This window comes from Esox lucius, chromosome 19 (genome assembly GCF_011004845.1).
Source record: "Esox lucius isolate fEsoLuc1 chromosome 19, fEsoLuc1.pri, whole genome shotgun sequence".
Taxonomy (NCBI): domain Eukaryota; kingdom Metazoa; phylum Chordata; class Actinopteri; order Esociformes; family Esocidae; genus Esox; species Esox lucius.
The window spans coordinates 39,288,948-39,316,770 of NC_047587.1; the positions used below are offsets into that span (position 1 = coordinate 39,288,948).

Below are 27,823 nucleotides of genomic sequence, written 5' to 3' on the forward strand. Positions count from 1 at the left end.
AAAACAAATTGCATATAGCCTACATGAAACAATTTAAATACACTGACAGTTCCCGAACTGTAACATTTGTATTACAATTTTCTTGTAATACATCATGATTATCTTTTAATATAAAGCACTGTACATACATCTAGTTAGACTATTGCCTTGTGTGTTATGTTGTTTATGTTTTAGGCCATCTTGCAAGTATCCAAGTCTATATTTTCCCATGAAGAAAAAGACCAAGTGGCTGAAGGTGCAAGTGCACACAAATATACACGTTAGAAAAAAACTGGTCAATCTGATTAGTTAAAAAGGAATAAACCATTGAATGTTGGATACTCTCATTTGAACCTTCAATGTAAAGTACAATGAATGCAGGCTTTCAATGAGGATATTTGAGGAATGTCTAAACTCAGAGCTATTCGCTGTATTCAGTAGGGAGCAACAAAAAACATACTAGAACAGCTATAAGGCCATGGATATTATGTGTTACCAGTCCTTTGGGAAACTGCTGCCAATGCAACACTTCTACGCCTTCACTGATTCAAATTGGCTCATTAATAAAAGGTAGGGTTTGCTTTAACAGTGCACACAAACACATGGATTTCTGTGTGGGGAGGGGGCAGGGTTGGGGATGGGACGTTAGCCGTTTGATTCTGTAGACTGTTTCAGAGGCTGTATTGCTGATTAATCTCTACTGTGGATCAAGCTGGATGTCATGACGAAGCAGTCCAAGTGGACATTTCAAGTCAGCATTTGTGGCAAAGCCCAAACACAGAGGAAAGCCCTCATTAACATGAATTTAGAGTATGCCCTGGATGGAGTGGACAGGTAGTAATACCCACACTGAAATAGGCAAAGTAAATGTTCGAGGATGATTTTCCAACATTATTTTATGGTCCTAGAAACATTATATCCCGGCTGTCTAGTGCACACTGCACCAAGAATGAATCAGGGAACACAACCCCACGTCCAGAAAAAAACATTCTTCCATGACATATTGCAATGCATTAATTATTTCAAATGTTCATTCGTCTGTGAGTTAAAATGGCAGTTTTAACAGAGTAGAACCTTAGTTTCAAAGGAAATACCTAATCTCTGTCTAACAGTTTCTGCAAAGGACTCTTTTGGTAAAATAACTTTACCTTTTTGTCACCAATATTACCCAGTCTCAGGTTTAACAACAGTCTGCTCAGAGTCAAATATTGCATAAGAGACAAGAAAACCATTATCGATGTTGGAAGTTAAGAAGCGTGAGCTCTGAGAAGTAATCATGCAGAAGGAGTTTGGGAAAAGAACCCCCCCGCCCCCTCTCTTTTCCTTGAGAACAGAACTCATTACCTCTGCCCGTGGGAGATGGGGTCCTGTGGGTATGTCAGTCCAGCTCCTCGTCAGGGCCCTGGTGCTACAAGCTCTAACCACTAACTGGGTCAGAAAAGGAAGAATGAAATAGGGGTTTGGGTTTAGTCTCACCTGTCGGGTCTCATCCGATGTGCCAGTCGTAGTGGACCACCCAAGGCTCGGTGGCTGGCCAGAACAAACACAGTCCCAGTTGGAGGTCCCTCAGATCTTAGTCACGTACACAGCTGCACTAAAAAATGTGTGACCTATACCAAACGCCAGAAGAATCTTGACTGGGTTTCCTTGTGTCTCTAATGTGATCACAGTGACCACTGGTTGTCATAGCAATTGAATGAAACCAATACAGTACTTGGATCCATCAGTGGTCAGTAGGGATATAAAAAAGGAAGCAATTAGCTAGGTGTCACCTAGGACTAAGCTACATAGTCAAGTAAGCAGATATGTCAAACTACAATGTTTGTGTCTGCTAGCCAAATGTACCGAATTAATCTGGGGTGCTGAGGTATTTACATGGGCATACCAAATACATATTCACAAAACTATTTCTTGGGATAACTTTCAGACCACTTAGCGTGGAATGTCACCAAATAGTAATTTGGTTGACAAAAGCACAAGCAGAATGTGATTATTTTATATTAGCAATGGTGCTGATTGTCATAGAAATCCCTGGGGTTTACCTTTGTGTTCCAACACTACTTTAACCGGTAAATAACTTAGATGGTAAAAGAACTCCATCTGCTGGAACATAAGAGCATTGCATCCATCTGTCTTTTTCTGCACCTGGTTCAAGATTTTGTTAACCTGTTTACATACTCTGACCACAGGATATTAGTAAAAAGAAACATCATACACACACACACACAAAATTAACTTGGTCAATATGAAATTATATAATACATCTCTGGTTTGACATAATATATTAACATTAGACCAGAGTATTTACAGTACCTTGCAAAACTATTCAAACCCCTGACCAACTCATATCACTGAATTATAAATGATAAAATGAAATTTTCTGTTGACATTATATTTTCTAACACACTGTAAATTATTGTATGGTGATATTAGTTTTATGTTGGGAAATACTTCTAAGAAAAATTCACTGAAATGTTTCTTGCATAAGTATTCATCCCAAAGTGCTGTGGAAGCTCAATATAAATAAAACTCCACTGCCCTAACGAGGAAAATGACCTTACCATCAGCCTCCACAAGTGTACCATAAATCTGCTGTCACACTACTGTTGAAGGATCAGTAATCAGGTTGTAAGTCTGAATGAAAATACAGTCCAAAGACCATTCTACAATAATAGGATGGACAAAGTAATAGATGTGCATTGATTACCTAAAGGGTACAAAATAATATGTAAATATGTAGATATACCAGCACAGTTGGATCAATAACCAGGAAGTGGAAGCTGCAACGAGGCAGTGCAAAAAAGTTATTTCCCTCTACACTCAGTGCTCAAATAAGAACATGAGAGAATCCACAGAGGGCAACCATAACTTAAAAGAAGCTACAGAGTTCATTGGCTGTGAGTGGGGTAATGGTACAGCCATGAATCAAACCAAGAGCTCTGCGTAAAACTGTCTTGTATAAGACAGTGGCAAGAAGCATTTACTAAAAAATAATAATCTGAAAACAGTGACCCAGCTGGAATGTGCGATTCAGTCATTTAGTCAGATAGGAGCCAAGTCAGAGATAGGTCATTGCATTTTGGCTTTTTGAGTGTTGTGTGTGGCACAAAGCTAATACTGCCCATCCCTCAACACACTCATCCTGTGGAGGAAATTCACCTTTCTGCCAAACAATTACCCTTGGAAAGAATTGAATGGTTTCAAGAAAACATGTCCTAGAGCATATTACCTCCTAGGACATTCAAAGATGAATGTCTTACAGTGTATTACAATCTGTTACACTAGCTTTTTTTTACATTTATTTTTTCCTACATAACAGCAATGTTACCTGTCAATTTATTTTGAGCATCAGTGTTGTAAAATAACTAAGCAGAACAAAATGTCTATGTACCATTTATAATTCAGTAAAATGAGAATTGGTCAGGGGTCTGAATAGTTGTGCCATGAACGAAAAAAGTAAAAAAAATAAACGTTTTTTAAACAACCCATCAAAAGACACGGTACATCAACTACAAATGTACTTTTTTATTATTATTTTAAATAATGTTCAAATAAAGGGGCTATGATCCACAGACAAAACATGCTCAAGTGACTTTCATTATTAAAAATGTGTGTATATATATATATTCCATTATCTTCTGAGCAGAAATCTATCCAGGGTGGCAGAGACAAAAAGTATTTTTGCTGTCTGAGGACTGAAAGTAAGAACTAAGCATAGATCCCAGTTCTACTCTGTCCCATTTAGAGTATGTTCATGAAATTCACATGGGCAGTGATGTTGACTGAAATGAGAGCCACTTTCAAACATCCAAAAATTAAAATATTTTATAAAAACGTCCATTTCAAAAAAAGACCTGGATACATTTCTACTTTTCAAATTAACATTTCTTACTACAAGAATAATAATAAAAAAGACAAAAAAAAAAAAAAACACACAAAGGAAAAAGAAAACAACTAGCATTAATCAACTCCCTTTGGTAAAAACTGTAATAAACGTTCTTGCATTTGTTTTCATATACATTATCAGCCAAAAGTTTAGACACTTACTGGGTAAGTGTCCAAACTTTTGACAGGTACTGTACACGTTCTAACTTCAGCAATCTCTCACTAGTCCACAGTAAGTTTGGAAAGTATTACTAGCACAACAATGCAGATCTGTCTTAAAAAAGGTCTGACAATATGTACAGTTTATTTACAATGTGAGCAGTGTGTGAATAGTCCGTCTGCAACGATCTCTGTTCATGTATACAAGCTGGTGTATTGGCAATGTAGCGCACTGCCAGCGTCTCCAAAGTGTTTCAATACCAGGGCGGTCAGGATTAGCTGTGTTTATATACTTATATACACACACTCACACAAACACACGCGCACATCCGCACAGGTCATTATCTGACATTCACAAGCTATACAATTTTACAGTCAGACACAGCAGAGTTGTGTGGCTAATCTACTTGTCTTTTACATTAAACGCAACAGTGCTTTTCACTCCTCCACAGACAATGCTGCTTTTGACTCTGGCGTTGTTCTATTAATGCTGCAATTCATTTTCTCCTCTTAAAGTGATGGGTTATTGAGACTTCGCCATAACACAGGAATATCGTTGTGCCAGATCATTTTAACAACAGTCCACAATGAGCTCAATGCAAACTTGAAACCGAGGCAATTCGGAAACCTCAAAAGCATCCACTTACGTAGTTAAGTGCACTTATCCCCCAAAACTATTTCCACGGATACTGCAGTTACACCGTCCAAATACATACCTGACAACAAACCCCTTCTTCTGATGGCTTCATGTATTACTGTGTCAATAAGAAACCCCTAGCCTACCGACTGAGCGCAAGGGATGCCATTATGTAGCAGGCTCCAATCGGAGTGCACAGTCCAAAAGTCAGGAGCCTGTCGTTAAAGCCCTTAAGACCTTGATTTGTGATGTGGTTTGGTCTGTTGGTAAGAGTTAAGGTCAGTGACTGTGTCTGGATCTTAAACAACAGGACGACGCCTACGTTTTGGCACCAAAGGCCCTGCAAAAGTGGGCACAGCTAAAAACGCTGGTAAAAACAGTGATCCAGTCGCCCCGGTACGACACGGCAGCTAGCTTTGTGTTGCTCCCATATCAGCTTTGAAAGTTGTTGAGAAGCCCTCTCCTTGTCACCTATTACCGGTCCTACTACAACCTCCCCACAACCCCCTTTCCATTCTTAGTCAGTTATGCAGTTTTGAATGGTGGACCATATTTGACACGGTACTTGTTAATGTTCATGAAGTGGAGGATCTCTGGCTCGCGAGTTGTGGTGCACGGCAACAGGCCATCACGCCCTTCACCCATCAACCACTTGCTGGTTTCGGCGGCCATGTCCCGGGTGACATGCTCCTTCACCCAGTTGTCCACCCAGGCCTGGAAGCGTTTGTGCAACCGTGTGCTCACCTTCTGGTGTGACTGAAGGTGAAAAGGACAAAAGGTCAAAGAAAAATATCTTGCAGAGTTGCTGCGGAGATGCATACCATTAGATTGGAGATGAGAGTACCTGGTGAGCACGCAGCAAGGCAGTGCGTCTGTACATGTAGTCCTCAGACTTGAAGACATAGACCATCTTGTAGGAGTTGAGCTTGAACATGCATTCCATCTTTAGGTTCTCTGCATTCTCCACAGACCTTTTCCCTCCCTCGCTGGCCTCCTTCTCCAGGTGTTCCCTACCACGTTGGTATTTCCGTATCCGTCTGAGATTCCTAAATAAGAAAAACTAGGCTAGTAAAAACTAAGGCTCTCTTTTAGGGCTTTAGAAATGCAAACCATACGATAATAAAGGACGCACGTTAAAATAGGGCTTGAAACTGACCTGGGGAGAAAGACAGGCTTCTGAGCAAGGTGTTCCCGTAACTCTGGAGAGGTTGAGTCAGAATTCAGGTAGCGACCCACGTAATCTGACCACCGCTAGAAAATACAGTCCATTACAAGTCCATTCAATACATAGGCTAGCTGCCAGAACAAAGGTTAGCCAGTCATAACACCAGTTTACACAGGACTAAAAACTAATTTACATAAGAGAGATGTCACAGAGAGATGATAACAAAATACCATCAAAACACCCTTCTTATTTGGTCAAACACTGTACAACAAAAGGCCCAGGTGCACTAATTTCAGGGTCTGGGAACTGAAGTGCCTGGCTTCCCCTGGGAGAAAATAACAGCATAGTAACTTCTGTTCTGCACTGCTTTTTACCTCTGCCTCCATGGGCTCATCAGAGTTCTCCTCCTCCGTGTCCAGAAGCTCCACAGTGAGCTGAACATGGCCTCTGTTCTTCAGGAACACAACCTGTGGTGAGAGCGGAGGAGGGAAGGCAGAGGGGGAGAGGCGCCTTAGTAAGTGTGAAATGGTCCCAAACCAACCACACGAACAGACCAGAAACAGTTCCCTACCTTGAAGCAGTTCTCGTCAGACATGATGTGCTCTGCCTTGCGCTGGTAGCATGCTTCTGTGGAAGCCCTGGCCGTCTGGGTGGGAAGGGGACCTCCAGTGGCTCCGTTGGTGCTCTCCGATAGGTATAAGTCTGTCACCTGCACGCAGATCTCATCGCTTACTATGTGCTGGAGCTATAAACACAAGAAAAAGGAAGAGCTGAGTAGTGAAAGGGGCACATGGTGTAATCCATCAGGACTGAACATGTAGAAAAAGTGAAACGACTACATAACACAAACTAAAAACAGGTATAGTTTGCTCAACAATCTGGAGATTCATAAAGGAAAAATCTGTTAACAGACCTGCCTGACAATGCTCTGGATGAGCTTGTCCATGGTGAAGGCAGTGTAGGCATGGATGGTGAACATCTCTCGGAGGGAATCCTCATACTGAGCTGGTTCCATGTTACCATCTAGAAGGTTCCGCACCATTTCCAGGAAGGCAGAGTAGTAGTCCTCCACCTCAATATCCACTGCAGGTTACGAAAAAACAGACGGTTATAAGACTGATGTAGGCATTATCCATTTGGTTTCTACTAGACTACACGTCTTTTAAAGCCCAGGTAACATTGCTCTGTGGAATGGATTTTGAGCAATAAACTCACTGGGCTCCCTCAGTCTCAGCTGAATGGCAGTGTTTTCGTTCTTGCCCCGCTTCAGGCCCAGCACTTCTCTCTCCCAGTTGCGCTCGCGGACGTCCTCCTCAATCTGCCGCTCTGCCTGCCCGTAAAGACGTAACAGCCGCGAGCACAAGGTCTGATGCAGCCGCAGGAAGATGTACCAGTTATTGTTGACGTAGAAGAGGTGGTAGGCCTCATCACAACTCCTTAGCTTCTGGGCACCAGTGTTGCTAAAGAGGAGCTTGGAGGACTTGGTTGGGCTGCCACCTTGCGTGACGCCGTTGTGCTTCTTGGCTCCGGCCTCGTCCAGCTCCATCTCCTCTTCTTCCTCCACGTCTGAGAGCTCGCCCCGCTGGGCAAACAGCAGGTCAGGGATTAAGTGGTGGATGATTTGTTTGATCTTGTACTTGTCCTCCTTCTGGATGCCTGCCTGGCGCTTAACATGGTGGATGATGAGGGCGGCTGCGTCTTCCAAGATCTGGCTGTCTTCGTATGTCAGAGTCAAATGGGGGCCACTGGAAGGCGTGCCATTCTCATCTGGTGCTTGCTCTTGTCGCTACACAACAACACAAAGGCATACATAGTTTACATTTTGTGCCATTGTGTGAACTGCAAAGTCACATTCCCAGGATGTGTGATTACATTGGTTTTAACATGTTGGGGTTTTTGAAAACCCACCTCATCGTAGATGCTCTCAATCTCGTTGAGCAGCGTCTTGGATCGTAGCACCTTGGTGTCGTTCTGCTTGAAGTTGATGCCTTGGTGGTCGAGAGACTTTAGGTAGTACTTCTCATTCTGCTCCCTCCAGATCTTGTTGAAGCCTCTCTGGGCTTCCCGCCACTCCTCCTCCTTGACCTTTAACCTGAGGACAACATGGGGGAAGAAGAAATACTCAAGGTGTGACCGTTTTAAACTCTGTTAGGACATGAAAATAATGAACATGCATGATACTAAGGATTTAGATCCCTGCAAAAAGACAAAACATGAATAAGCCATTAAATAAGAAAACATTAAAGAAGTTTAATGGGTCTGCAAAATCAATCCTAAAGAAATATAAAGGTATAGTTAATCTGAACATTATGCTGAATAAACAATGGTGCTTTTCTGGGTAGACTTTGAGCATGGGCTTGAAACACACCTCTTTAGCACAATGGGAACAGACACAGCGGGGTTCTTCTTGAGCCCATCCATGATGTCAGCGGCCTTGTCGCCATATATCCTCTGGATGGCCTTGCGGTGGATGACCTCGGAGGAGCCTCCCAGTGTGTTGTCCAGGCGGAACTTGGCCTGCTCCTCGGCTGACATGCGGGACAGTTTCCTTTGTACAGTCTCCAGCATGCGGATGGTGGCCAGGTTTGTCTCCAGCACCACGTCCAGCTGCAGGCAAACACAATGGAGCATTGGATGACAACAGAACCCAACAGCATAAATGGAAATAATTATCTACCAAAAATGTTACAAAAAAAAGCCTCATCTTCAAGGTCTATAAAGGGAAAACTCACCTCGAAGCGTTCATCTTCACATCTGTAAATGTGCTCCTCATATTGGGTCTTCTTGGAGCTCACAAAGGTCGAGTCTTCTGACCAGGAAGGAAACGATACCCAGGTATCATTGAGGACCTGGATGAATCAAGGACATACACAATATGTTCAGTGTGTATGTACTTATACATATAAAGTACAAAATGATGAATGCCGTACATTTTTCCTCACAGTTAACACATTAATGTTTTGAACCTCAGAACCATCTGTAGTTATTGCTTGATTTCAGCAAGAGCTGTCTGGATAGCAGTTACCTGCACTTAATGTTTTTTTGCATCAGCGTACCGGTAACGTTACTGATGCTTCACTTGCGTGTTGGAACTGTCTAGAGATCCAAAACACATAGTGTGTAAGCATTTCTTTTGTAAATTGTATTTACTCCCCATTTTGTCTGTGAATCCTTCACATCCCTTATTAAATAGGATGTGCAGTTCCAAGTTGCCAGAAACTGGAATCTCTCTCTTTGCATACTCCATCCCTAGCCTCACACAGCCACCTGACCCCACAAGCTTACATTTAAATGCTACATGGACATCAGTCAGGTCGGTCGGGCTGCGATTCAAAGTGTTTGGGTGTGGGAAGTTTCCAATGGGTGATTAGTTAATTGCAATGCAACTGGATCAGCCTTCAACTAATTAAACCAACAAGTACCAGAAGAAAAAAAACTTTTAAATATTATTTTTCTACAAAAGAGTAATAGCATTTGGTATAACATTGCTTCCAGAAAAATCTATTTGAGTTAGTAGCCTGCTCGTCATCACCTAGACTGCACCTATTATTCATGAAAGGGCTCCCATTGGCCCGATTAAACTTAAACACTACAGGGATATCAGTCTGGTCGTGATGAGTAGGCTTAAATGTACATTTGTGGGATTAGGCGGCTGTGTAAGGCTACCCCATTCCAATCTCGTCCCCGAAAACCCAGCAAACAAGAAGGCCAGCAGCGCCTCCCTTCTGACCCTCTTGTCATACTGGTCCCAAGATTCTGTATGTGCATGAATACAACTGATTACACAGTGCTTGTTGCATGGCTAGTTATAACTAATTCATGTTTTGTAGGTAACATGTTTACATTTGGATATAAAACATGATAACGTTGTTATTACCAACAGTAGGGGAGTTAGTGATACAGTGGGGCAAAAAAGTATTTAGTCAGCCACCAATTGTGCAAGTTCTTCCACTTAAAAAGATGAGAGACCTGTAATTTTCATCATAAGTACACTTCAACTATGAGAGACAAAATTAGAAGAAATAAATCCAGAAAACCACATTGTAGGATTTTTTATGAATTTATTGGTAAATTCCTCTGTAAAATAAGCATTTGGTCACCTACAAACAAGCATGATTTCTGGCTCTCAGACCTGTAACTTCTTATTTAAGAGGCTCCTCTGTCCTCCACTCGTTACCTGTATTAATGGCACCTGTTTGAACTTGTTATCAGTATAAAAAAGACACCGGTCCACAACCTCAAACAGTCACACTCCAAACTCCACTATGACCAAGACCAAAGAGCTGTCGAAGGACACCAGAAAAAATTGTAGACTGCACCAGGCTGGGAAGACTGAATCTGCAATAGGTAAGCAGCTTGGTGTGAAGAAATCAACTGTGGGAGCAATTATAAAAAAGACCACTGATAATCTTCTTCGATCCGGGGCTCCACGCAAGATCTCACCCCGTGGGGTAAAAATGATCACAAGAACGGTGAGCAAAGATCCCAGAACCACACAGGGGGACCTAGTGAATGACCTGCGGAGAGCTGGGACCAAAGTAACAAAGGCAACACACCAACATATTACGCCATTAGGGACTCAAATCCTGCAGTGCCAGACGTGTCCCCCTGCTTAAGCCAGTACATGCCCAGGCCCGTCTGAGGTTTGCTAGAGAGCATTTGGATGGTCCAGAAGAGGATTGGGAGAGTGTCATATGGTCAGATGAAACCAAAATATAACTTTTTGGTAAAAACTCAACTCGTCGTGTTTGGAGGAGAAAGAATGCTGAGTTGCATCCAAAGAACACCATACCTACTGTCAAGCATGGGGGTGGAAACATCATGCTTTGGGGCTGTTTTTCTGCAAAGGGACCAGGACGACTGATCGGTGTAAAGGAAAGAATGAATGGGGCCATGTATCGTGAGATTTTGAGTGAAAACCTCCTTCCATCAGCAAGGGCATTGAAGATGAAACGTGGCTGGGTATTTCAGCATGACAATGATCCAAAACACACCGCCCAGGTAACGAAGGAGTGGCTTCGTAAGAAGCATTTCAAGGTCCTGGAGTGGCCTAGCCAGTCACCAGATCTCAACCCCATAGAAAATCTTTGGAGGGAGTTGAAAGTCTGTGTTGCCCAGCGACAGCCACAAAACATCTCTGCTCTAGAGGAGATCTGCATGGAGGAATGGGCCAAAATACCAGCCACAGTGTGTGAAAACCTTGTGAAGACTTACAGAAAACATTTGACCTCTGTCATTGCCAACAAAGGGCATATAACAAAGTATTGAGATTCACTTTTGTTATTGACCAAATACTTATTTTCCACCATAATTTACCAATAAATTCATAAAAAAATCCTATAATGTGATTTTCTGGATATTTTTTCTAATTCTGTCTCTCATAGTTGAACATTTTCATATGATGAAAATTACAGGCCTCTCTCATCTTTTTAAGTGGGAGAACTTGCACAATTGGTGGCTGACTAAATACTTTTTTGCCCCACTGTATTTTTTAGAGAGCAGGCATGGTCTTTCAGCCTTCGTAGCTTTCTCACTTGTCATTATTCATGATTCATTCCAAATCATCCATTATCATTTCAGCAACGAGATTAACTCAAGTATCCAGAAACATTATAAGGGGATTTAGAAATCCATGGTGATTTAATATTTAAATAGACTGCTCCAAAAATTTAAGGGAACACTTAAATCACACACTGGTTCTCGATGAACGAAATATATTAAAGATCAAAACCGTTACTATACATTGCGTAATTTGTTGAAAACAAAATGACGTAACAGCGATCAATGGAAATCCAAATCACCAACCGATAGAGGGCTGGATTCAAACTCAAAGTAAACAATAGACATAACAGGCTGTTTCAACGTATGTGAATTTCAGCACAGCAACTCAGTGTGACCCAGTAGTGTGTATGGCCCCCACGTGCCCTTTTGCACTACCGACAACATCTGGACATGCTCCTGATGAGACGGTGGATGGTGTCCTAGGGGTTCTTCTCCCAGACCTGGATCAGGGCATCAGTGAGCTCCTGGACAGTCTGTGGCGCTACTTGGCGGCGTCAGATGCACCAATACATAATGTCCCAGAGGTTCTCAATTGAATTCTGGTCTGTGGAACTTGAGGGCTACTCAATGGCATCAATGCCTTTGTCATCCCAGAACTGCCTACACACTCTGGCCACATGAGGTCGGGCATTGTCCTGCACCAGGAGGAACCCAGGGCCCAGTGCACCACAAAAGGCTAGTACATGGAGGTCTGTGCAAACCTCCAAGGATATGTCTCCCCACACCATCAAAACCGGTCATGACACACCACCAAACCGGTCATGCTGGATGATGTTGCAGGCAGCATAATGTTCACCACAGCATGTCACATGCTCAGTATAAACCTACTCTTATCTGTGAAGAGAACGGGGCGCCAATGGCAGACCTGCCAATTCTGGTGTTCTCTGGCGACTGTCAATCAAGCTGCATGGTACATGTGAGCACAGGTCCCACTAGAGGACGTCAGGCCCTCATGGAGTTTGGTCATGAACATGCACACCAGTAGCCCGCTGGAGGGCATTTTGTAGGGTTCTGGCAGTGCTCCGGTTCTGTTGCTGGGTTGATCCCCTTATACGTCCCTGCCCAGCTCTCCTTGTGTAACGGCCAGTCTCCTGGTATCTCCTCCATGCTCTTGAGACTGTACTGGGAGACACAGCAAACCTTCTTGCGACGCCATGTATGGATGTGCCATCCTGGAGGAGCTGGACTATCTGTGCAACCTGAACGGCTGCAGGTACCGCCTCATACTAACAGTAATGACAAGGACACTGGCAAAACTAGAGAATCAGCCAGGAAGGATAAGGAGAGAGCATTTGTCTATGGCTACCACCTGCAAAACCATTCCCTTTTTGAGGGTTGTCTTGGTGGTGCCTCCCCAGTGTACCCATTGTCACTTTCATTTGCACCAAAACAGAGGTGACATTGACTCATAATTGCTTATGCTTCTTAACTAGACAGATTGATATCCCTGAAGTTAACTGACTTGGTGTTATACTGTGATGATTACGTGTTCCCTTAAATTTTTTTTGAGCAGTGTAGTTAGAGATTCGTATGAAAATACCCTCTAGTAAGATGACATTCTATACAGTTACCTCACATGAAACTTCTGATCTCAAATCCAAAATGCTGGACTAGAGCCAAAATGTGGTGTCTGCAAAAACCCAGAGTGTATTGTATACATGTAACAAGGTTTAAATTAAGTCTGTGTTACATGTACACATGAATCAAACCTCCAGTAATGATGTAGTTCAAATACTTCATCTGGTTTTCTTAAATGATTATAAAGCAGCATGGACCCCACGTGAACGTTCACTATGTTCAGAATATAACTGAGTACAACTGGAGAGTAATGATGTGTAAAATGCTATCCCTTGTGGGCTTGCTGAATGGCTGCAAGGCAATTTTGCACTCACTTCTTTGCACAGTGGCGTTCTCCCGGTGCATTTAGGCTGTGTGTAGCTCTTCGGCAGGGCTCTGTAGCTGGAGCCAAGCCTCTTACAGGAAGCATAGTCAATCTCCATGGCGATGCCCTCTGTGGCACGCTCCTTGGGATAGTTCTCAATGTGGGACATCTCCCGGTATCCTAGGAAGTTCTTGAACCAATTGAACAGCTCTGGGAATTTTCTGTCAATGAGAGAGGGCATTTTGTTCAAATAAGCAAAATATTAATTTTAGAGCCACTTCACAAAGATTTACTAAATGGATGAAATTAATGCATAACCAGTCAGGGTTAAATGTTCTCAATCAAGTCAAAAACCATTGAAGGCTGGATACATTTAGATGCTCATTGACTAAGTGAGATGGTTTCTAAACATAAATCCTCACCCCAGAAAGGGCAGCACCAGTTGCACCAGCTCAGCCCTGGTGATGACTTCCTGATTGAAGATGACCAGACAACGCAAGAAGTTGTCATAGGCCTCTGCGCTCCGCAAGGCCTTCCGCACCTGCAGGAAAGAAAACACACAATATAGCACATCAAGCAAAGACAAAAACAACATCTGTCAAATCATGCAGATGTTTTGGGAGAAGAACCTCTTCAAACTGAGCCTTTAAGAACTTTGGGGGAGTTTATTTCTTTCTGGCAGGAAATTAGAAGCAACTCTGATTCATTAAGTGGTAGTTAAAAACATTGACCAAGCTGAATTTAATTCCACATGTTACTGAAAGGGTAGAGAGACAAACTTAAACACACCTTCTCAAAGAACAGAGATTCTGTGCCAACTCCATGTTTGTTGGCCTCTGACAGAGACGAGTCTTTCAAATTAAGTAACTTGGGCTTCTTCTACAAAATGGCAAAGACAGAGAGGACAGGGTTAGAGTGGGTTATTATCTATATATCACTGTAAATTAATAAATAATTTAAATAACTAAACAAGCTGTGAATTAGTATAGCGACCAGGAAATAAGCCAGGGTTGTGATGAATTGTCATATCTAAAAAAAATAAAAAAGTTTTAAGATGTGTGCACACCTTGACAGGGGGTGTTACCCCCGTCACAGAGTTCCTGCGGATTTGGCAGCCGTTCTGATTGGGTCTCTGTTTGTTGTTGAGCTGTGGCTTCTTCGCCGTGCCACCGTGGTCGTTCCGCACAGACTCCGCCTTCTCCGCTGTAGTCTTGCTTAAAAGCTAGGGAGGACAAGGTACACAACATGAGCTTTGGCCAATGTCAACATTTGAAAGCACTTTTTTGCTCAATGTATGTGGAAGACCCGTGAGCTTGGTCAAAGGATGCTTCCTGCTGGTATAGAGTTGCTGTTAGCGAATAACCCACAGCTAAGCAACCTGACAAAAGCAATGAGATGCCTAGAAAGTAGGCCTACGAATATCTGTGAACTTTCTTTATGCATTTAATGAATATATCGTTACCCTATTACTTTATATCAGTCTGCCTGCCTGTCAGCATCTTATCTGCAATGGCTCAAGACAATATCTACTGGTACCACCGAGCCTTTCAACTGGTGGCACCAGCACATGATTGCACCCCCCAAAAAAAGTATCTGAAGAAATACTTTGAGTAAAACATTTTTGGCACATTAGTTTATATCTACATATACAACCCAGGGTCCAGAAAAGTTGGACTGTGCAGTCTCCCTGCAGTCCGCCGGGCCTGCCTGCAGTCCAGACCTGTCGCCCATGGAAAACTTTGGGCTCACTGTGACACAAAAAATGTCAAAGGAGACCCAAAGGAGAGCAGCTGAAATCCCGTATCAAGCAAGAATGGGAAAACATTCCACTTTCAAAACTACAGCAATTGGTCTCCCCCGTTCCCAAATGCTTACCCAGTGTTTTTAAAAGAGGTGATGCAACATAGTGGTAAACATGCCCCTGTCCCCATGTTTTTGAAACATGTTGCTGGCATCAAATTCAAAATGGGCATGTATTTTTCCAAAAACAATTTCAACATTTGATATGTTGTCTTTGTACTTTGTTCAATTAAATATATGAATAAATGACTTTCAGATAATTGCATTCAGGTTTTATTTGCATTTTACGCAGCATGACAACTTTTTGGGTTGGAAACGGGTTGTAGATTCATTTAGTAATTTCGCTAGATTTTATATTTAGACTGATGTCCTTTACATCTCCGATTAGGCTATTTGCTTTGGGACAACCTTGTAAAGATCATCACTTTAAAAATAAGTGGATTTAGTTATTATAATCTCACATTTTAGTAAATTCCCATTAGTAATTGGAAGTTTGAGTCTTTTTATTGACTCAGATCTTAGTCATTCAGTGTAAGAGACACATTTATGGATGGATTTTACTTTATTCTGTAATGCGGCCAGAGCACCCCATGACCAATTGCGGGTGAACAGGAAAATTTTTAACTCAGGATATTACATAAAAGCCTCTAATCCAGAGGCTTTACACTTGCTGGTTTAAATTAGGTATATTTATAACTACTACATTTACAAAATCATAGTATTTCTTAATGCATTTAAAATTAGGTCAAGTAGGCCTTCAATTGGTGATGTAAATTGCCCATGCTATCCTAATATTGGACAAATTAATAGTAATCTGGGGGTGCAAAGAAACATCATGTGCTCTACTCACCACCGAGCTGTTGGCGTCAGGAAGGAACTGGCCAAACTCTGAAAGTAGGTCCTCCTGGTTCTTGAAGAGCCGGGCAACCTGGGCGTAGACCTCCTGCTCTGTTAGGGCAGGGATGTAGTTTCCACCTGCCTCCTTAGCATTTCGCTGCTCCTTCTAGTTTTGCAAAAGACAACCAATGATATCATGAGTAATTTAAGAGAACACTATTCCACAAAAAAAAATCACCAGATATTACAAATTGAGTGTTTGCTTGTCCAAAAAAAAGAACTATGTAAAATAATATTTTGACTTCAGAAAAACACAAATCAGTCAGAATATTTTAGATTCTGGCTTTGGTAAATATTCTTTGTTTAAATTTAATAGGGAATGTCTGTTATCATTTAAAATTAAATGAAAGCAACACAATCAAAAAGTTCTATCACATACGCCTCTCAGTTGTTACATCATTTTGATACATCCATGTATAACTAGAGTTTGGTTTGATTTTGATTTATTTTGGCTATAGTGATAACTACATTACCAATATTACTTAAGAGAGATTCTCTGAGAATCAGGCTGGGAACTGGAAAGGGAACCCTCTAGATTATATAACATTGTTGACTACTAAAGATTAGTGTTAAACATTGACAACTAAGCCCAAAAAACTACACCCAAATTGATTTTCAATTCATACATATAGAAATTACCAAAACAAAACACTTATTTTAAACAAAATATCAATAATTAAAAATAATAAACCACGAAATAATGGCAAATTAGCTAAAGCTCTTACTTTAAAAGATTGTTCAAGTTGTTCCAGAAAAGTGTACTTTAATAACAATAAATTAAATTAATATTTTGTAAGAAATTGTGTAAATCTGCAGCCAGCCAGTCGAATTAATGATTAAATTGAATTAATTGAGTCGTTCACAAGTCCTTTTGACAATAACTCATATGTATTTCATGTGTGTATTACCACAATAACCAATTAAATGCATTCATTATTTTATCCTGCATACAATTATCATTTAAACATTTATTATGCTGCTGGTTTGAGCTTTTTTTCTTTGCGAATGTAAAACAAACAGCTGTTTGACACAGCACTGAGATGGAGGTGTAGAACTCATTGCTCGCTAGCTAGCTAGCCAATGACAAAGTCATGTCAACCTCTTTAGATAGAATATTAGCAAAATATGTCATACATAGATAAGAGACCAATCACATATGCAACTACGCTGATATGTAAATGATAAGCGATTATGGCTCCATTTACCAAAAATGGATTATACAGTGGGGAGAACAAGTATTTGATACACTGCCGATTTTGCAGGTTTCCCTATATACAAAGCATGTAGAGGTCTGTATTTTTTATCATAGGTACACTTGAACTGTGAGAGACGGAATTCAAAATATAATTAATTTGCATTTTATTGCATGATATAAGTATTTGATCACCTACCAACCAGTAAGAATGACCGTCTGGATGATCCAGAGGAGGAATGGGAGAAGGTCATGTGGTCTGATGAGACAAAAATAAGAGCTTTTTGGTCTAAACACCATTCGCCGTGTTTGGAGGAAGAAGAAGGATGAGTACAACCCCAAGAACACCATCCAAACCGTGACGCATGGAGGTGTTTTCCAGCATGACAACGACCCAAAACACACAGCCAGGGCAACTAAGGAGTTGCTCTGTAAGAAGCATCTCAAGGTCCTGGAGTGGCCTAGTCAGTCTCCAGACCTGAACCCAATAGAAAATCTTTGGAGGGAGCTGAAAGTCCGTATTGCCCAGCGACAGCCCCGAAACCTGAAGGATCTGGAGAAGGTCTGTATAGAGGAGTGGGCCAAAATCCCTGCTGCAGTGTGTGCAAACCTGGTCATGAACTACAGGAAACGTATGATCTCTGTAATTGCAAACAAAGGTTTCTGTACTAAATATTAAGTTCTGCTTTTCTGATGTATCAAATACGTATGTCATGCAATAAAATGCAAATTAATTACTTACAAATCATACAATGTGATTTTCTGGATTTTTGATTTAGATTCCGTCACTCACAGTTGAAGTGTACCTATGATAAAAATTACAGACTTCTACATGCTTTGTAAGTGAGAAAACCTGCAAAATCAGCAGTGTATCAAATACTTGTTCTCCACACTGTAAGACTTTTTATATAAACTGCAAAAATAAACGGACCTACAACCATTAAATAAATGTCAAACCTGAAATGTAATAAATAAACCCCTCTTTTTGTGCTTAGTCAGGCTTAGTCATATTCAAGGACAAAATGTCTATTAGAATAAAAAAAATGTTATTCTAATATTAGAATTTGCAAATAAATGTTCATCCAATTAATGCAACACATTCAGAACAGTAAGAACATTTAAAGCATTCATTTTACTATTATTACAATTTGTAAATAATCTGTTTAAGCGTTTGATTGATAGGACCAACGATTATTGATTTCACAACACAGATATTCGTGTGTGAAAACCTAAAAACCCAATACTGGCCAGGGATTAGCAAACATTTTGGGGGATTTCTAAGAAGTTTCTAAAAACAAGACTAAATAAGCAGAAGAGGAAAATGGGCATAAGTTGGTCAATGAATGTAGGAATGGAAGTGCTCCCGCCAGCAGATGGTTGATGAATCACATTTAGGTTGCCATGCTGCTTCACGCGGTAGCTGAACAAATCCCCTTCAAATAATGTTGACAATGTACAGGTAAAGACTTTCAGAATGGGTTCCCATCTTTCCAACATAATTTGACCAATTTGTTTGCTTTTCACCCCATGCTCGCATTGCCACCCAGTCCCCCGCTTCATTGAAAGTAAATGGGGATCTAAAGATTTAGCGCTCGCATTGGAAGCAATAACAGGGTATGTTAATACTTAATACATGTGACTATAGTCACTTGTTATCCTATTAAAACCAAGATTCAGTTCATAGAAATAAACTTGATGGATAGCTAAAATAAACTAATTGTTGCGCCAAGCAAAAGTGAATACTGTTAAGCAGATCATTTCCACAACATAAATGAAAACGGTCTTAAACACATTAGGGGTATTGACTTATGTTTTTGGAGGCGGAACCCTGTTTGAATCTATTAATTACCTCCCTTTTTTTAAACAGAGCCCCAAAGCTTGAAGGGACAATAGGTTTCCAGCAACAGACATTTTAAAGATTTTTTTTGTCCAGGTCTGGAGTGGAGCAACAGAATAAATTCCTGTAAATAATTAAATTGTCATTTACTTACGATGACACTAACATCTCCTCAGACCAATCTTTAAGGGCTGAACTAGAGATAATTGGCTAAAATACATGTTTTCAATTGGATATTCAGTAAGTCTGGTCTCCTGCGCATTTTAATGCGGTAGGGAGGACTAACTGCTGCTGAAAGTGTGTAACTGACTGTCCTCGAGCAATGGCCTTATTGCAAACAGGCAGGTGATGCGTTTACACAGACATGAAAGGTGTCCCAAATTCAAAACCTCTGATATACATACTTGTGGGTGACCAAAAATAAACATTCAACCGAAATTGTTCAATTAATTAATTATTTGACTTTTCTAACCATTTTCACATTTTTAAAACTGGAGGGGCTCTTGTTCATACGGTCTTTGAACTAAGTATAAACTTCAAAATTATTCCGGTTTATTTTCAAAGTGATGAACTAAAAATAAAACATTTATGAATGAATGGGGACTCAAAGGGAAGAAATACTGATATTATAAATAAGCTTATTTGACATGCAACTTGTTTCAGCAACAAGACCAAAACAACTGTGCATACAGAACAAGAATAAGGTGGTCTGTCACTGTTCAAAAACAAGTGAAACTGTGTCAGGGCACAGAAAAAAGAAAGTGAGCTTCTTTAAGTGTCAGGTGGTCTAAGAAAAAGGCTGAGATTGGCAGCTGACCTGATACGTGTGCAAGATCTCAAGGAAGGCTTTGTAGATGTCAGGCTGGCCCTGGAACCGGTTCTTGATCTTGTTGACGTAGTTGATAGCGTGATTGAACTCCACAGGCTGATTGTTCTGCAGAGGAGGGATGTTGGGCGCGCCACTGACTGGGGTGTGGGGCTGCAGGGGTGGGGAGCGGGGGGAGGCATAGGCTGGTATAGATGGATTGGGCTGGCTGCTTGGTGTAAGGGCTAGAGACTGCAGCGGCTGATGAAACAAACACAAAATGTAACATTTAGGACTAGCAGACCAAGCTGTGAAATTAAAATAGGCAATTACTGTGTAATGCATTTGTAAAAAAATAAAAAAATATACATCAAAAATAAATATGGTCATACACTCACCTTGCTAATCTTAGCAGGGGTTGGCTGCATGGGAGGAAGTGGGGCAGATGTGGTGGGAGCGGCCACATGGGGTTGGTGCGGAGTGGGGGGTCCAGTCAGGGGGATTTGGGAGACCGATATGCCGTGAGGTGTGATGTGGTGGATCTGACCAGGAGTGGTCACATTGACCAGGTCGTTGGTTGCAACCTCGATCTTGTAGCCCGGTGGCAGGAAGGTGTTGAAGCCCATAATGAGGTCGGGGTGGCCCTTAAAGAGCTGGGACACCCTGCTTATCACCCCCGGAGTGTCAATGCTGTGATGAAACGGAGAAACAGATTTGCTTGAAAGGCAGTTAATACCAGAAAAGGAATTTATGACGATACATGCATCATTTATTTTTGTTTTTTTTAATTTGTCAATTAGCCATCACAGCTTACAAATGATATAGTTTCAACAGGGTTGCTTATGTCATTTCAATAAGCAGTAAAATAATTAAGCAGAATTACATTAAATTACTAAAAACTATTTTAAAATGCTTTTAAACCCAGACTTTCAATATAGGAAACTAGTACTTTGTTTAACATTTGCCATGTTAGAAAGTTTAAAAAGAGACAAAAGCTGGAAAAAGTAAATAATAAATGACCTCACCTTTGAGACTTGAACTCCTTCATGATGTCCAGGAAGTCATTGTACACTTGTGGCTGGTTGCCAAACTGCAGTTTCACTTGATCCAGATACGACAAAGCATCTTCCACCTGAAAGAGAGAGAAAGACTTCCATTCGTCTCAGCACTATTCATTGGGGCCTTGCCTCGTTACGCTTGCCCAGAAAACACTAAATGAACAGCTAGGGGGTCTCACCTTGAGCCTCTGAAACTGCTGCTGGCCCTGGGCTGTGGCAGGGGGTGCGGGGGGGTGAGCATGGCCCTGCATCACAGTTGGCCCGTGGGATTGGACGGCTGGACTTTGGTGGTGGGAGCCACCATGCACGGCCGGGCTAGGGGCATGCCCGTGAACACCCGAGCTCTGGGGCACCGAGGGCACCTGAAGAGGGAGTAAAAAAGGAGGATCTTAGGACAGGGTGCTGCGGTCAGACTGACAAGAATAATTTGCAAAAATGGGGAAGGCAAAATGTACTTTCTTGTATGTATTCAAAAATATAGCTGTTCCACAATTCCAGAGTATGACACAGCATACTACTTTCAGTAAGTTTACCACTCATGAAAGGCCCAATATAATCTATTTTTTTCCAGGTTTCAGAATCTTCCTGTGTTTTCATTCAAAGAAAATGTTTTACAAAAACAATATGCTCTAATGCCTTTCTTAAATCACATATGACCACAATAGTTTCTTAGCAATTCACAGACGGTAAGTTTTTTGTGTGGAATTGAAGTGTGCATCAAGCAAGAGGCTGCGTTTATCTTACAGAAGCTGTTTTTAATTACATAATTGCTAAAGCCTACACAAAGTGGGTGATGCACATGACACACAAAAGGTCCGGGGTATTCCTGTTGCCTCTCTAAAAAAACTACTGCAGCGCTGTTGTTTAAGGATAAACTTGGACACTAATGTGTTCACTAAAAATACATTACATATTTTTAATTGAATTCTCTTTCAATGTCTGGACACCATCCGTGTTTACCGCAATGCAGATTTAAGGAGCTATTTTTGTCATTATAATCGTATGATAAAAATAAATGATTGGTATCATAAACCTTGGTTGTGTGCGTGTACCTGGTATCCCTGAGGGACAGAATACTGGATGCTGCCTGCGGTGGGCTGCATGCTGTCGGCCACGGCCTCGTATACAGCCGACGATGGGGCCAGGGCACGGTGCTGGAAAGTCTCAGTGTTGCCGGGAAGGCGCCGCTGTTGGGACGCAAAGACTGGTTCCTGTTCCTCCAATCGCCGTTTCATCTTGAACTCATACTTGAGGGGACTGAAAGACCTGTGGGCAAAACACTACTTCAGCATGGGATCCATTTTATAATGACAATACTGTCTCACTAAACTGGATACAGAAAAATATACAATTATATACAGGTATTTGCTATACAAAGATGAAGTGTCACAACCAGAAAAGTCGATGGCTTACATCCCGAACTCCACAAAGGGATAGGGATAGGGATATATATATATATATATATTTATTTTTTATTTTATAAATATGGTCCTTGAACAAGTTGCTTAACCCTAATTGCTCATGTATATTACTCTGTAAATTTAACACAATATAGGAATCTGTCAGGTAGGTATAAGTTAGGAAAACAATACTTTATTTAAAACATTCATGCTTGGAAAAATGCAGTGCTCTCTTCTTCTGCTGTTATTTCTTATTTGAGGATAAACAAAAAACAAGACCGACACGTGTTGATACAATCTAGAAATACTATGTAGACTCAAAACAACCTAGTAACCATGGCATGCTGCAGAGGTATGAATTACGTCATCGAAGCGACACAGTCTATTGCACTGATTGTACATGGCTAGCTTGTTGCCTTTCTTTTTAGTCTACCTTTCCTATGATTAATTTCCTGCATGTAACCAACTGACAGCACAATAGTCCAGATTTAGCCTCACAAAACCTCGTTAACTATCTACTCACTGGTTAACAATGAGGTATAACAAGAAAACAAGATTCAAGCGCAGATTTCGAACTTATCTAGACATCCACGTAACTAGTAATGTAATGACGTTAGGCTCCTGTAAGAACGCAGCCTTGGCTATGCTAAAAAAAAGAAACTTGCTAATAAAAGTTTAGCAAACCACAACTTATTTAATGAACATTCTAACTATGCAGATAATTTGATATAACAACAGCCTCAGATACATGATTAGACCACTATGATTAAATCCGTGTTTTGTTCGGTGAAACGACCTAATAGTAGTAGACACATTCTGCTAACTAGCCAACCATTACCATAGTTAGCTAACGTTAGCTACCAACAACATCACCGAACAGTTTGCTCGCTTTACGTAACGTTAGCTAGCTGTCTGACAACGTACGACTAACGTGATGTGCAGCTTGATCGTAACCACATGGCTAACGTTAGCTAAAGAAGAGCGTTTTCCAAATAAAGTCATTGCGGCTGATATGCAATTGCATGCAAGTCTACTGGTCATGATAGCGTCGGCTTTATTTTCAAGCTAAAAAGTAATGGCCAGTCCCCTTTCCCCTCCCCCTCGTTGCGGCCTGTCACCATTTCAGAACACCGACCTTTTGAGTAGTCCTGTTTCAACACGAAGCGATCAGTGCCCGCCATTGGAAGACTGCTCAAGTATGATGAAGACAAGTGCTTACCGTACAGTAACGTTACGACGAAAACAAATACCGTGTTTTAAAATACCACAACTTATAACAAAAGCCTGGAGAATAACGGTGCATTATTAAAAGTAGATAACTAATAGTTTATCAATTGCAAAGGTAGGTAACTAACTAGTTAGTCTGTATTACTAACGTTAGTATCAACATTACAACATAAACACACGATGAATCGAGTTTGTAGCACGGCGGGCTAGGTAGTTAGCGAACGCGTAACGGCAACTAACTTAGCTAGTAATGTGCACATGTAAGTACTAGACAACCACATCGCCTGAAATCCTGGAGAAACAGTCCAGAAGTATATTTCTCCTGGACGATTTCATTGAACTAGTTATGGAAGTTGATAGCGAGACATTATTTAATAGAAACAATACATTTGACAAATGTAACTCACCCCCAGATAACGCGCTGAGACTTGAGCAGGCAAGCTAAAGTTGCAGTCAGTTGGTGGGTATACTATAAACTTAAACCACAAAAGAACAAAAGACAAACAGGAGCATGCATGTACTTGTACAAATGAAATAATTGAAATCACTATAGCTAAATATTTTAAAATAAACAATCGGTGCCCAGGACCGCAAAAGGAAAATTCTACTCGAGAGAAACAACCTCCGCTCAGCTGGGCGTGGTCTAGGTAGTGTATTCTTCTTTTTTCCCACCCACCAAACAATTTTATTGGACGCTGCTCCAAAGAACCCACGAAGGGTGTAGTATAATAGTTATGATTGGCAATTGGATAAATCACTCAAATATTAAGAACTGAAAAGGGGCTGTACTTTCACCTGCCACTCTTTTGGCCATCGCAGCACGTACACAACATTCGACAATAACAAAATTCTAGCTAAAGGGTAACTACGCATTGAAAGTATAGTGTGGCAATATTATTCAATCTTAGTCACAAACCACAACTATGTATTTCGATGCTTAATGACACGGCTGGTACTTGCATATCGTCAAAAGTGGGCGGAAAGGGGAAAGACAACTTTGTAACTGATCAGTTCCAGACGCCAATGTAACTATTCCTGACCAGTTTCCATTTAATGTATGCTACATTTTCTGCACAAACTTTTGACTAACGTATGTGAGTGGATTATTTGATTCAACCGAATGTAATTAGTATTCATATATAAACGCCATTGGTCTATGGTGCATATATACGTGTAAAATATACGTTTACTATTCAGAGCACGTGCCTATTTGAGAAGCACATATTTTACTTAGACTGCAGAAATAGTGAATTCGTTTTCAGAGGGTAATGGCTACTTCCTGAAGTTCAAGAAATACGTGACTGAGCATTGGAGGGATTGTAGCATACGTCATTGGGCGGATTCGATTATGCTACGTTGCGAGGCAACGGTCCATGGCCCATAGCATGAACCGGCAAACTGGTGGAGGGAGGAGCGCCTTTTTCCAATCGAACATTAATCTGCACACCTCTGTGTGATGTTGGTGGCATTGTAGATGGTCAGGAAAGACCTTTTGAATATGCAGCCATTCTACAACCAACAATTGTTAAACATATCCGTGTCCAATTATGGGCGGTTTTAAAAGGTCTGGAGAATGTTTAAATTCATGCGTAGCATTTTGCAATACATTGAAGGTCAAACTGTGATGCCCTGATCGACTTCCCATTCAAATATGTCGTTTTGGATTACTGCAAAAAACCTGTGGAATCTTTAAATGTGTAATGCATACATCAATATTATAAATAAGATGTCATAAACTGGTGCTTACTTCTCCTAACCTTTCCTAGGGTTTGCCTACAAGCCTTCACTAAGCTCTCATTAGAAACAACAGCTATTGGGCCATCTTGGTTTAGAATAAAGGTATTTGGTGTAAATACTTAAGTTCCAAAGGACCAATTCAAATACTGACAGTAGCCGGTTGAACTAACTATTCAAGAGTAAGCACTAATCCAAAAAGAAAGCCATCAACGTTTACTTGGAGCGTAACATGCCATACCTGGACCCTCGAGTAAGGTTAATCGAATACACACTTTCCAAGCTTTTGGGCACCACCCCTATATTTACAACCAATCAATGCAGAAAATGTAACTCACTAGAACGCCTCAAAAGGTGGGGCTACTAAAACCAACGCCCATGAGAGGCGGAGCTAAAACAGTAATCTGGGATTCCTCCTTGCTTCAACTACAACGGTAACCGTGCTGTAAGCTACATATTTTAAACATTGGTCAGTACGCAGTCTAATTCGTCAATTGCGTCCCGAGTCGTTGGCAAGCTCGTTGTTTCACCAATCTTTTTCATATACGACAATGCTGAATGCAAACAGTTAAACATAGTGCTTTAAACTGAATTTCACTTTGATTCGGAAATGGAACCACGGCTAACATTTTCGACTGACGTATGCAGATGTGTTGTCAAACACAAATGCCACGAATGGCTGTATTGCTGCAGCGGAAATACATGTTTCACAAGTAGCCAACAATAACCAGCTGGAGAAAGCTAGATTAACCTTTGTTCAAGTTTCATACCACATAAACAGTCTTTTTATTTTTTTTATACTATTTACGGCAGCCGCGTCTTGATCTCCCTAGATAGTTGTTGACCGTCACCATCCGTAACTGCAAATGTTTTAAAGGTGTGCTGGTTCGATGCGGCCCCTAACTTTTCAGCGAACAATAATAACAGGGACGAACGAATGTTAAAGCTGCGTTCTGAAGGAATTCGGGAAACGTGGCAAACTGATAATTCCTGGATTGGATCACATTTGATAAAACGCGTGATGCAGAACTAACGATACGGCATCCATCAATTTTGCTTATTTCAAAGGTTTAACAAAGAGTCGATTATATTTGCTATGTGCAGTTCAGTTGCCCTTAATGCCAAAGTCAAATGTAACTAGCCATCCGAGAAATCGTGTAACCGTAAATACAAATTACATCTGTACATTTAATGTCAAAATCCATTCAAGATGTGAACAAAATAGCTCAATTCGAGCTTATTGATCAAGTTCTTTGTTTAGGCTACTTCAGTAGTCTGGAGTAAAAATGTCTAACCTATTCACCACAACAACTCCCTCCCCCTGCCGATCCATTCGCACACTGTATACGCTAGGCTACATTTGAAGGTCTGCAAGATGTAAATTGAAATTTGTTTCCACTTAGGAGTAAAAAAATAACCTAATCAAACTAAACATTTTATATTTCCAGGAACAAACGATATTACTTCGGTTCGACTAAATTTGGCTTGCAACCTCTCCTTTCTGTCGTTAACTTACTGTATGAGCTAACTAGTAGGCTACAAATAATACATTCACGACGAACAAGAATAATATGCGGTTAACCCTCCTCATCTGTATTAACGTCAGTTGGCGATATGAAAATTGCTACATTTGTTTAGTTTTACCAGCTGTTACATACCCAGGAAAAAGAAGCTTCTTACTCCGGATTCGTGGTTTGTAACAAAATAGTTAGAAACGCCCCCCTCCGTTTGCGTAGCATACACCACTTTCTACGTCATTTGAGTTTAAATATAACCCGCCAAACTGATTGTATGTGTAATGTAAATGAAATAATACAATGGGGAAAGTAGACATGTTAAGTCATACACATTTTCATGCATTTGCAAACCTTGAACAAAAAAACAAAAAATGGCCATCAGACTAAAACTGTTCAAAAGCCATTATTAAGGTTTAATGTTGTTTTAAATACTGTTGGTGTAGTTTAATTTGCTTGATATCAGAGGTTTCCCTCCAGTTAAACAAAGGTTAGTGGATTCTTCCCAAATGTGGTAAATGCCACCTTCATTTATGTTGAAATTTGGGCATATATGCCTACTTACATGGTAGACCTAGTTTTTAAATGTTCACTTTTCTAATATTTGGAAACACATTATAAACATTTTACATTTGTTGTTTAGAATACATTGATCGTAAGATAGCTGGTGGTGCAACTCGACCCAGTAAAAGTACGTCTGCAAGAGCCAGTGCAAAGTATAATATGGACAAATGACCCATGCTGTTATAACTATGTTATAACCATGATGCCACCCTCACTTCATTTTCAGATGGATGCCATTGGGTTTGAGTATCCAAATTCAAGGAAGTGGTGTTATGACCATTGATTTAAGACATGATACTTCAAGGAAGTGGTGTTATGACCACAGATTTATTTCAAGGAGTTTCAAGGAGACCTGAAATGTCTAATGCAGTTGCAGTCTACTGGAAAGGAACACATGACCTTAGGTTGCTGCTGTGTGAAACTAAACTGCAGTTGACTGTCTAGTAAAAATTCTAAAGCCGTGCTTGTGCCAGAATACTCTGATACTTTCCTTATCTCTCATTTTGAAAGGCTGATTGGATTCTAT

General features: G+C 40.8%; 1 protein-coding gene across 4 annotated transcripts; it reads right to left on the reverse strand.

Annotated features, from left to right (window-relative positions):
* Positions 1–3,489: 3,489 nt before the first annotated feature.
* On the reverse strand, positions 3,490–26,952 carry sin3aa (SIN3 transcription regulator family member Aa). Of its 4 annotated transcripts, none has more exons than XM_010884304.3 (21): positions 26,878–26,952; positions 21,911–22,124; positions 21,038–21,220; positions 20,826–20,932; positions 20,199–20,490; positions 19,813–20,061; positions 15,920–16,072; positions 14,336–14,491; positions 14,059–14,148; positions 13,692–13,810; positions 13,280–13,490; positions 8,558–8,674; positions 8,194–8,432; positions 7,734–7,917; positions 7,041–7,611; positions 6,739–6,908; positions 6,397–6,570; positions 6,200–6,292; positions 5,817–5,911; positions 5,505–5,706; positions 3,490–5,416 (listed from the first exon to the last, which is right to left on the reverse strand). In XM_010884304.3, exons 2-21 carry the CDS (start codon positions 22,091–22,093, stop codon positions 5,186–5,188), a joined length of 3,819 nt encoding a protein of 1,272 aa, XP_010882606.1. In that variant the 5' UTR covers positions 22,094–22,124; positions 26,878–26,952; the 3' UTR covers positions 3,490–5,185. The 4 variants fall into 4 exon arrangements, with proteins under 4 accessions (XP_010882606.1, XP_010882605.1, XP_010882607.1 ...); XM_010884303.4 differs by lacking the exon at positions 26,878–26,952 and adding an exon at positions 23,893–24,143; XM_010884305.4 differs by lacking the exon at positions 26,878–26,952 and adding an exon at positions 23,394–23,468.
* Positions 26,953–27,823: the final 871 nt, after the last annotated feature.

Coding starts and splice junctions, on each gene's coding strand:
- sin3aa (XM_010884304.3), bottom strand. CDS start 22,093: ATGAAACGGCGATTGGAGGAACAGGAACCAGTCTTTGCGTCCCAACAG. Junction 8,675..13,279: donor GAACGCCACTGTGCAAAGAA/GTGAGTGCAAAA, acceptor TGATTCATCCAG/GTCCTCAATGATACCTGGGT. Junction 5,417..5,504: donor CCTTGCTGCGTGCTCACCAG/GTACTCTCATCT, acceptor TTTCACCTTCAG/TCACACCAGAAGGTGAGCAC.